This window comes from Siphateles boraxobius, unplaced genomic scaffold, assembly GCF_051911475.1.
Source record: "Siphateles boraxobius isolate OS27281-9 unplaced genomic scaffold, OSU_SipBor_1 136, whole genome shotgun sequence".
Lineage (NCBI taxonomy): Eukaryota > Metazoa > Chordata > Actinopteri > Cypriniformes > Leuciscidae > Siphateles > Siphateles boraxobius.
In genome coordinates this window covers 256,478-269,284 of record NW_027508740.1, presented here as the reverse complement: position 1 = coordinate 269,284, position 12,807 = coordinate 256,478, and the positions used below count along the sequence as shown (strand labels likewise).

Below are 12,807 nucleotides of genomic sequence, written 5' to 3'. Positions count from 1 at the left end.
TAAAATGGCTTCCATACAATACTTAGGTTTAAAAGAATCACAGACACATAATTCAGGTGCATTAGGAGGATAGCAGCATTTTATTAGCCTTTCAACGTTAAGAAAATATATTATGTTACGTTTCCCTTCTGAACAAAAACCCAAAAGAGAAAAAATAGATCATTTAGCAGTGAAACACACAGATTAATGTATTAATACTGTAAACTCATATTCCACGAAGCGGTGAGTATAGTGAGGGCTCTCGTTAGAGGGTTAGCGTTATTGATCATAGGGTCAAAGGTCACTAATAGAACTGAATGATACGAACACGTGATGAGCGTTTAGTGAAGGTTTAGCAGTTTAACACTGATTGATGTGAGGAAACTCCTGGTAGATCTGCTGCACGATGAGTCTGTCCATCTGTCCGCTGGCTCCCGGATCCTTCCCACAATCCTCCTCTCCCAGGATCCTCTGCAGCGCCGCGCGCAGGTCCGTCAGCCGGTGCCGGTGCTCCAGGTAATCAGTGGAGCGCATGATGTTGAGCATCAGAGACAGATACTCCATCCGCATCTGAGGAGAGAGAGACACGCGTCACATGACCCTCACAGCGCAGTCACATGACTCGCTCGCAGCACAGGTCACATGACTCACTCGGTCTCCAGGCGACAGGTCTGAGATCTGCCTCACTGAGACGTCGATCATCACCATCAGGTCCGAGCGGTAGAAGATATCTGACGTGTCGCGGCTGGAAAACACGTCCTGCAGGAACTTCAGCACAGCGTGAGGCGCTGGAGGAGAGTGTGTGAACACACAGACTGGGTCCTCTGCACAAACACAAACACACACACACACACACACACACACACACACACACACACACACACACACACACACACACAGACACAGACACACACACACACACACACACAAACATACACTTAGATGAATATGTAAATGTGCTGAGCTTTCCTCTCAACAACAAAAGTGTGAGTGTTTGAGTGTGAGTGTGAGTGTTTGTGTGTGTGTGTGTGTGTGTCTCACCTCCTCTGTTGAGCAGTAATGAGAGTTTCTCTGTGAGAATCTTCACATTGCGTCTCTTGATCAGTGCCTGCATCACCATGTTAGTCTCCGGATCTGCAGGGGCAGCAACCACAAATACAGGCGACGAGTCGTTAATAACAATAAAAGATAAAAAGTAACTTACACATTGACACTAATTGTAAGGGAAGGTTTTGTGTTGTTTTGTAACAATAACTATATTCAATAACGATAACTGTAACAATAATTATACTGATAACGATAACTAAACCTATAGCGATAACTGTATAACTGTAACGATAACTGTAACAATAATTATACTAATAACGATAACTAAACCTATAACTTAAACCCATAACTGTATAACTGTAATGATAACTATAACGATAACTATACCTATAACGATAACTGTATAACTGTAATGATGACTATACCTATAACAATAACTGTATAACTGTAATGATGACTATACCTATAACGATAACTGTATAACTGTAATGATGACTATACCTATAACGATAACTGTATAACTGTAATGATGACTATACCTATAACGATAACTGTATAACTGTAACGATAACTATACCTATAACAATAACTGTATAACTGTAACGATAACTATACCTATAACGATAACTGTATAACTGTAACGATAACTATACCTATAACGATAACTGTATAACTGTAACAATAACTATACCTATAACGATAACTGTATAACTGTAACGATAACAATAACTGTAACGATAACTGTATAACTGTAACGATAACAATAACTGTAACGATAACTATACCTATAACGATAACTGTATAACTGTAACAATAGCTATACCTATAACAATAACTGTATAACTGTAACGATAACTATACCTATAACGATAACTGTATAACTGTAACGATAACTATACCTATAACAATAACTGTATAATTGTAACGATAACTATACCTATAACAATAACTGTATAACTTTAACGATAACTATACCTATAACAATAACTGTATAACTGTAACGATAACTATACCTATAACGATAACTGTATAACTGTAACGATAACTATACCTATAACAATAACTGTATAACTGTATAACTGTAACAATAACGAAAACTATTTCAATAACGATAACTGTAACGATAACTAAACCTATAACGATAACTGTATAACTGTAACAATAACTGTAACAATAATTATACTAATAACGATAACTTAAGCAATAACGATAACTTTATAACTGTAACGATAACTATACCTATAACAATAACTGTAACGATAACTATACCTATAACAATAACTGTAACGATAACAATAACTGTAACGATAACTATACCTATAACTATACCTATAACAATAACTGTATAACTGTAACGATAACTATACCTATAACGATAACTGTATAACTGTAACGATAACAATAACTGTAACGATAACTATACCTATAACGATAACTGTATAACTGTAACAATAGCTATACCTATAACAATAACTGTATAACTGTAACGATAACTAGACCTATAACAATAACTGTATAACTGTAACGATAACTATACCTATAACAATAACTGTATAACTGTAACGATAACTATACCTATAAAGATAACTGTATAACTGTAACGATAACTATACCTATAACTATAACTGTATAACTGTAACGATAACTATACCTATAACAATAACTGTATATCTGTAACGATAACTATACCTATAACTATAACTGTATAACTGTAACGATAACTATACCTATAACAATAACTGTATATCTGTAACGATAACTATACCTATAACTATAACTGTATAACTGTAACGATAACTATACCTATAACGATAACTGTATAACTGTAACGATAACTATACCTATAACAATAACTGTATAACTGTAACGATAACTATACCTATAACGATAACTGTATAACTGTAACGATAACTATACCTATAACAATAACTGTATAACTGTAACGATAACTATACCTATAACAATAACTGTATAACTGTAACGATAACTATACCTATAACAATAACTGTATAACTGTAACGATAACTATACCTATAACAATAACTGTATAACTGTAACGATAACCATACCTATAACAATAACTGTATAACTGTAACGAAAACTATACCTATAACAATAACTGTATAACTGTAACGATAACTATACCTATAACAATAACTGTATAACTGTAACGATAACTATACCTATAACAATAACTGTATAACTGTAACGATAACTATACCAATAACAATAACTGTATAACTGTAACGATAACTATAACAATAACTGTATAACTGTAACAATAACTGTATAACTGTAACGATAACTATACCAATAACAATAACTGTATAACAGTAACGATAACCATACCTATAACAATAACTGTATAACTGTAACGAAAACTATACCTATAACAATAACTGTATAACTGTAACGATAACTATACCTATAACAATAACTGTATAACTGTAACTGTATAACTGTAACGATAACTATACCTATAACAATAACTGTATAACTGTAACGAAAACTATACCTATAACAATAACTGTATAACTGTAACGATAACTATACCTATAACAATAACTGTATAACTGTAACGATAACTATACCTATAACAATAACTGTATAACTGTAACGATAACTATACCTATAACGATAACTGTATAACTGTAACGATAACTATACCTATAACGATAACTGTATAACTGTAACAATAACAATAACTGTAACGATAACTATACCTATAACGATAACTGTATAACTGTAACGATAACTATACCTATAACAATAACTGTATAACTGTAACGATAACTATACCTATAACAATAACTGTATAACTGTAACGATAACTATACCTATAACAATAACTGTATAACTGTAACGATAACTATACCTATAACGATAACTGTATAACTGTATAACTGTAACGATAACTATACCTATAACTATAACTATACCTATAACAATAACTGTATAACTGTAACGATAACTATACCTATAACGATAACTGTATAACTGTAACGATAACTATACCTATAACTATAACTATACCTATAACGATAACTGTATAACTGTAACGATAACTATACCTATAACGATAACTGTATAACTGTAACGATAACAATAACTGTAACGATAACTATACCTATAACGATAACTGTATAACTGTAACGATAGCTATACCTATAACAATAACTGTATAACTGTAACGATAACGATAACTATACCTATAACAATAACTGTATAACTGTAACGAAAACTATACCTATAACGATAACTGTATAACTGTAACGATAACTATACCTATAACTATAACTATACCTATAACAATAACTGTATAACTGTAACGATAACTATACCTATAACAATAACTGTATAACTGTAACGATAACCATACCTATAACAATAACTGTATAACTGTAACGAAAACTATACCTATAACAATAACTGTATAACTGTAACGATAACCATACCTATAACAATAACTGTATAACTGTAACGATAACTATACCTATAACAATAACTGTATATCTGTAACGATAACTATACCTATAACGATAACTGTATAACTGTAACGATAACTAAACCTATAACGATAACTGTATAACTGTAACGATAACTATACCTATAACAATAACTGTATAACTGTAACGATAACTATACCTATAACGATAACTGTATAACTGTAACGATAACTATACCTATAACAATAACTGTATAACTGTAACGATAACCATACCTATAACAAAAACTGTATAACTGTAACGAAAACTATACCTATAACAATAACTGTATAACTGTAACGATAACTATACCTATAACAATAACTGTATAACTGTAACGATAACTATACCAATAACGATAACTGTATAACTGTAACGATAACTATACCTATAACAATAACTGTATAACTGTAACAAAAACTATACCTATAACGATAACTGTATAACTGTAACAATAACTATACCTATAACGATAACTGTATAACTGTAACGATAACTATACCTATAACGTTAACTGTATAACTGTAACGATAACTATACCTATAACGATAACTGTATAACTGTAACGATAACTATACCTATAACGTTAACTGTATAACTTTAACGATAACTATACCTATAACAATAACTGTATAACTGTAACGATAACTAAACCTATAACAATAACTCTAAAACTGTAACGATAACTATACCTATAACAATAACTGTATAACTGTAACAATAACTATACCTATAACAATAACTGTATAACTGTATAACTGTAACGATAACTATACCTATAACAATAACTGTATAACTGTAACGATAACTATACCTATAACGATAACTGTATAACTGTAACGATAACTATACCTATAACAATAACTGTATAACTGTAACGATAACTGTAACAATAATTATACTAATAACGATAACTAAACCTATAACTAAACCCATAACTGTATTACTGTAACGATAACTAAACCTATAACTAAACCATAACTGTATTACTGTAACGATAACTATAACTGTAACGATAACTATACCTATAACAATAACTGTATAACTGTATAACTGTAACGATAACTATACCTATAGCAATAACTGTATAACTGTAACGATAACTATACCTATAACGTTAACTGTATAACTGTAACGATAACTATACCTATAACAATAACTGTATAACTGTAACGATAACTGTAACAATAATTATACTAATAACGATAACTAAACCTATAACTAAACCCATAACTGTATTACTGTAACGATAACTAAACCTATAACTAAACCCATAACTGTATTACTGTAACGATAACTATAACTGTAACGATAACTATACCTATAACGATAACTGTATAACTGTAACGATAACTATACCTATAACGATAACTGTATAACTGTAATGATAACTATACCTATAACTATAACTGTATAACTGTAATGATAACTATACCTAACAATAACTGTAACGATAACTATACCTTTAACGATAACTGTATAACTATACCTATAACAATAACTGTAACGATAACTATACCTATAACGATAACTGTATAACTGTAACGATAACTATACCTATAACGATAACTGTATAACTGTAACGATAACTATACCTATAACAATAACTGTATAACTGTAACGATAACTATACCTATAACGTTAACTGTATAACTGTAACGATAACTATACCTATAACGATAAATGTATAACTGTAACGATAACTATACCTATAACGATAACTGTATAACGGTAACGATAACTAAACCTATAACGATAACTGTATAACTGTAACGATAACTAAACCTATAACGATAACTGTATAACTGTAACGATAACTATACCTATAACGATAACTGTATAACTGTAACGATAACTATACCTATAACGATAACTGTATAACTGTAACGATAACTATACCTATAACAATAACTGTATAACTGTAACGATAACTATACCTATAACCATAACTGTATAACTGTAACAATAACTATACCTATAACGATAACTGTATAACTGTAACGATAACTATACCTATAACCATAACTGTATAACTGTAACAATAACTATACCTATAACAATAACTGTATAACTGTAACAATAACTATACCTATAACAATAACTGTATAACTGTAACAATAACTATACCTATAACCATAACTGTATAACTGTAACAATAACTATACCTATAACGATAACTGTATAACTGTAACGATAACTATACCTATAACGATAACTGTATAACTGTAACGATAACTATACCTATAACAATAACTGTATAACTGTAACGATAACTATACCTATAACAATAACTGTATAACTGTAACAATAACTATACCTATAACCATAACTGTATAACTGTAACAATAACTATACCTATAACAATAACTGTATAACTGTAACGATAACTATACCTATAACAATAACTGTATAACTGTAACGATAACTATACCTATAACGATAACTGTATAACTGTAACGATAACTATACCTATAACGATAACTGTATAACTGTAACGATAACTATACCTATAACAATAACTGTATAACTGTAACGATAACTATACCTATAACCATAACTGTATAACTGTAACAATAACTATACCTATAACAATAACTGTATAACTGTAACGATAACTATACCTATAACAATAACTGTATAACTGTAACGATAACTATACCTATAACGATAACTGTATAACTGTAACGATAACTATACCTATAACAATAACTGTATAACTGTAACGATAACTATACCTATAACCATAACTGTATAACTGTAACAATAACTATACCTATAACCATAACTGTATAACTGTAACGATAACTATACCTATAACCATAACTGTATAACTGTAACAATAACTATACCTATAACCATAACTGTATAACTGTAACAATAACTATACCTATAACGATAACTGTATAACTGTAACGATAACCATACCTATAACGATAACTGTATAACTGTAACGATAACTATACCTATAACGATAACTGTATAACTGTAACGATAACTATACCTATAACAATAACTGTATAACTGTAACAATAACTATACCTATAACGATAACTGTATAACTGTAACGATAACTATACCTATAACGATAACTGTATAACTGTAACGATAACTATACCTATAACAATAACTGTATAACTGTAACAATAACTATACCTATAACGATAACTGTATAACTGTAACAATAACTATACCTATAACGATAACTGTATAACTGTAACGATAACTATACCTATAACGTTAACTGTATAACTGTAACGATAACTATACCTATAACGATAACTGTATAACTGTAACGATAACTATACCTATAACGTTAACTGTATAACTTTAACGATAACTATACCTATAACAATAACTGTATAACTGTAACGATAACTATACCTATAACGATAACTGTATAACTGTAACGATAACTATACCTATAACGATAACTGTATAACTGTAACGATAACTATACCTATAACGATAACTGTATAACTGTAACTATAACTATACCTGTATAACTGTAACGATAACTATACCTATAACAATAACTGTATAACTGTAACAATAACTATACCTATAGCAATAACTGTATAACTGTAACGATAACTATACCTATAACAATAACTGTATAACTGTAACGATAACTACTCGGTTACTCACGTAACCTCAGTTCCCTGAGTTAGGGAACGAGTATTGCGTAGCTATACGCAGTGGGGAAACTCCTTTTCCTCGATTTACTGAAGCCTTTATGTAAAGCGCATTTGCAGCTGCACAGCTAGAACATGAGCGTCTGGCTCGCTCATAGGCTGCGCTGCGGCAACTGCACATCCAATGGCGCAGGCGCCTCTGACGTGCAACCAATGAGATCACTCTGCGTCATACACGTCAGAGCCCGCCAAGGGGGCGTGACCTCAGTCTATAATAGTCCCCGAATTCGCCATTATAGCAGGTTTAACGACTGAAGCGACAACTTGCCATGTTACTATAGTGCGGCTGGCTACGCAATACTCGTTCCCTAACTGAGGGAACTGAGGTTACGTGAGTAACCGAGTAGTTCCCTTTCGAACGGTCACTTCGTATTGCGTAGCTATACGCAGTGGGGACGCCATGCAAAACGCCGCACTGAGTAACTGGCTGCCACTGCAACTCAGGCCCCTGAGCATACAGAACAAGCCATAACCGCATAATTATGTATAAATAGACCGAACACCGTCAGGTCTAAAATAGTACACATCAGTTAGAAATAACCCAACATATTACACCAATGAACCCAGACACTGTCGGGGTTATTGGTATATGAACATATAACCAGTCAAGTGGGTTTATATATGAAATTATAACCGGCCAAAGCAGGTTTTATATATGTATGGAATATAACCGGCAAAAGCGGGTTTTATATATGTCATATAACCGGCCAAAGCGGGTTTTATATATATGTAAATATAACCGGCAACAGCGGGTTTATGCATGAATACAACCAGCCAGCAGCGGGTTTTATATATATATGTGAATGTGATAGTGCACAGTAATATATGACAAGACCAGCCACCGACGGGTCTTAATCATACCGAAAGCACCTTCGCCTGCAGGGAAGGCACTTCCCTATTATAGAAACTCATAAATGTGGAAGGCGAGGACCAGCCGGCCGCATCACAAATATCACTAATGGGAATGCCAGATGACCAAGCCCATGACGAGACATACCTCTGGTCGTATGGGCCTTGATACCTATAGGGCAAACTTGACCCGCTGCGGTATAAGCCATAGAAATAGCATCCACTATCCATCTAGACAGTCTTTGCTTAGTGACTGGATCCCCCTTGGATCTACCACCAAAGCAGACAAAAAGCTGTTCTGATTGTCTAAAAGACGCAGAAAGCTCCCGATAGATTCTCAGCGCTCAGACAGGGCAGAGAAGATTAACCTCTCCATCCTCTGCAGAAGGAGGGAGGGCTGATAATGTCACCACCTGTGCTCTGAACAGTGTTGAGAGCACTTTAGGAACGTAACAATGTCTGGGCTTGAGGATGACTCTGGAGTCATCTGGACCCAACTCCAAACATGCAGGGCTCACAGAGAGCGCCTGCAGATCTCCCACTCGTTTGATAGATGCCAACGCCATAAGGAGAGCGGTCTTCAGCGAGAGGGTTTTTAGATCAACCGATTGGAGCGGTTCGAAAGGCGGACCTTTCAGAGCCCCCAGGACCGTGGAGAGGTCCAGAGGCGGCACAGACGGAGGCCTGGAGGGGTTCATTCTTCTCGCACCTTTCAGGAATCTTACGACCAGGTCGTTTCTTCCCAGTGACTGGCCAGCCGTCAGAACATGATGTGCTGCTATGGCTGCCACATACACTTTGAGCGTGGACGGGGAGCAACCCGCGTCCAGCAGCTCCTGTAAGAATGAGCGAACCACTGATATCACACATGACTCTGGGTCAGCCTGATTTTTCGAGCACCAGCTGGAAAAACCTGACCATTTTGAAGCATACAGGCGCCGAGTCGACGGGGCCCTGGCTTCAGATATAGTGCTTAAAACCTTCTCAGGAAGGTCCTTGGGTACCCGTTGAGGGGCCAAACATGAAGGGCCCATAAATCGGGTCTCGGATGCCACAATGTCCCGTTCACCTGTGTGAGGAGGTCTTTCCTCAGTGGGACAGGCCATGGGATTGTGTCCGATAACTGAACTAGTTCCGGGAACCACGATCTGATTTTCCAGAGAGGGGCCACCAGAAGGACTGGGCACCCGCTCTCTCTGACCCGTTTGATGACTTGTGGAATCATCGAGACGGGGGGGGGGGGGGAGGCATAAAAGGGACGGTTGGGCCAGACATGGGCCAGCGCGTCCCTGTTCTTTGAGAAGAACAATTTGCAGTGGGTGTTGATTCTCGAGGCGAAAAGGTCGATTTCGGCCTCGCCAAACACCTTCCATATTAGACTGACCGTCTGTGGGTTCAGGGACCACTCGCCGAGGGGAGTGTTGTCCCATGAAAGCATATTCGCGCCCACATTCTGGACGCCCGGGATATGCGCTGCTCTCAGAGAGCTCAGGTTGGTTTGTGCCCATATAGAGGAGGTCTCTCGCCATCGCATGCAGGTTCCCTGACCTGATGCCCCCCTGGCGATTCATGTAGGCCACCACTGACGTATTGTCTGTGCGGACTAAGACGTAGTGACCTCTGAGGTTCGACAGAAATGCCTTCAGGGCCAACCCAACTGCTTTCATCTCCAGACAGTTGATATGTAAGCTCTGCTCCGTGCTCGACCAGAGGCCGGATGCAGGCATGCCCTCGTGCAGCGCTCCCCAACCCAGGTTGGACGCATCTGTAAGAACCACTTTCCTCCTGGAAATTGTTCCCATTGTCACCCCCTCGTGGTGCCAGTTCTGAGCCCGCCAGGGAATCAGGGTTCTTAAACAACCGTGATTCACCATAACGCGCAAGCTGCCTGACTGCCATGCATGAGTTGGCCCACAGCGTTTCAGCCGATGCTGCATCGGGCGCATGCGCAGTAATCCCATGCGGAGTACTGGCGATGCTGCTGCCATGAGACCAAGCAGTTTCTGAAATTTCTTCAGTGGCGCGCGCTCGCGCAATCTGAAAGTGCCTGCAAGCGCTCGCACCGAGAGCGCGCGCTCTGTGTGAGTCACGCTGTCATAGCTCTCGAGTCTAAAACTGTGCCCAGAAAGATCATGCTCTGGCTGGGGGTTAGTTTGCTTTTTGAAACATTGATTGTGAAACCCAGGCATTTTAGATGGCCGAGAATCAAATCCCTGTGAGCTAATAGCTCGATTCTCGACTGTGCCCCCACCAGCCAGTCGTCGAGATAATTTAACATGCGCACTCCCTGAAATCTCAGAGGAGAAAGCGCTGCATCCATACACTTCGTGAATGTACGGGGTGCCAACGATAGACCGATCGGCAGAACGGTGTATTGATAAGCCCGGCCCTCGAAGGCGAATCTCAAGAATGGCCTGTGACGAGGATTTATTTGAATGTGAAAGTAAGCATCTTTCAGATCCATTGTGACAAACCAATCCCCCGGGCGCACTTGCGCGAGGATATGTTTGATAGTTAACAATTTGAACGGCCGTCTCATGAGAGCTTTGTTCAAATGTCTCAAATCTAGAATGGGTCTGAGACCGCCGTCTTTTTTCGGAATCAGAAAATAGCGGCTGTAAAAACCCATATTTTTTAGCGCGGGGGGGACTAATTCTATCGCCCCTTTTGCTAATCGATTTTGTACTTCGGTGCGAAGCACGTGACCCACGTTGCTTCTCACCGAAGTCTCGAGAACCGCCTGAAATTCTGGGGGTCTGCGAGCGAATTGGAGCGAGTAACCTCGCTTTATAGTGTTTATGACCCAACTCGACACATCGGGGATAGCTTGCCAGGCTAGAACCCGTGTGGCTAGGGCTTGACACACTGATTGGGGCTGGTCGCCTAACGTAGGGGGACCTGATACCCTTATATTGTGATTTGTGCACACATTGAGTATTGGACTGACTGTACAAGCATTTGCGTGTGGGGAAGTCAGTGTTACAACGGGGGAGGGGCCACCTAGTGAAGGGGGACCGTGAACCCATATATTGTGATTTGTGCACACATTGAATGTTGGACTGACTGCACAAGCATTTGCGTGTGGGGAAGTCAGTGTTACAACAGGGGAGGGACCGCCTAGTGAAGGGGAACCGTGAACCCATGTGTTGTGCTTGTGAAACTGATAGATAACATTTTGAACGGCCGTCTCATGAGAGCTTTGTTCAAATGTCTCAGATCTAGAGTGGGTCTGAGGCCGCCGTCATTTTTCGGAATTAGAAAATAGCGGCTGTAAAAACCCGTATGTTTTAGCACAGGGGGGACTAATTCTATCACCCCTTTTGCTAATGAATTCTGTACATCGGTGCGAAGCATGTGACCCACGTTGCTTCTCACCGAAGTCTCGAGAACCGCCTGAAACTTTGGGGGTCTGCGAGCGAATTGGAGCGAGTTGCCTCGCTTTATAGCGTTTATAACTCAACTCGACACATCGGGGATAGCTTGCCAGGCTATAACCCGTGTGGCTAGGGCTTGACACACTGATTGGGACGGGCCGCCTAACATAGGGGGACCTGATGCCCTTATATTGTGATTTTTGCACACATTGAGTGTTGGACTGACTGTACAAGCATTTGCGCGTGGGGAAGTCAGTGTTACAACAGGGGAGGGGCCGCCTAGTGAAGGGGGACCGTGAACCCATATATTGTGATTTGTGCACACATTGAATGTTGGACTGACTGCACAAGCATTTGCGTGTGGGGAAGTCAGTGTTAAAA

General features: G+C 37.6%; 1 protein-coding gene across 1 annotated transcript in view; it reads right to left on the bottom strand.

Annotated features, from left to right (window-relative positions):
- Positions 1-51: 51 nt before the first annotated feature.
- nckipsd (NCK interacting protein with SH3 domain) overlaps positions 52-12,807 on the bottom strand; it is a 38,655-nt gene continuing 25,899 nt past the window's right edge. The window contains exons 11-13 of the mRNA XM_077229854.1: positions 1,021-1,113; positions 631-803; positions 52-549 (exon numbers count right to left, since the gene is read on the bottom strand). Coding sequence (XP_077085969.1) covers positions 340-549; positions 631-803; positions 1,021-1,113 — 476 coding nt within the window. The 3' untranslated portion in view covers positions 52-339. The remainder of the gene's footprint in view (positions 550-630; positions 804-1,020; positions 1,114-12,807) is intronic.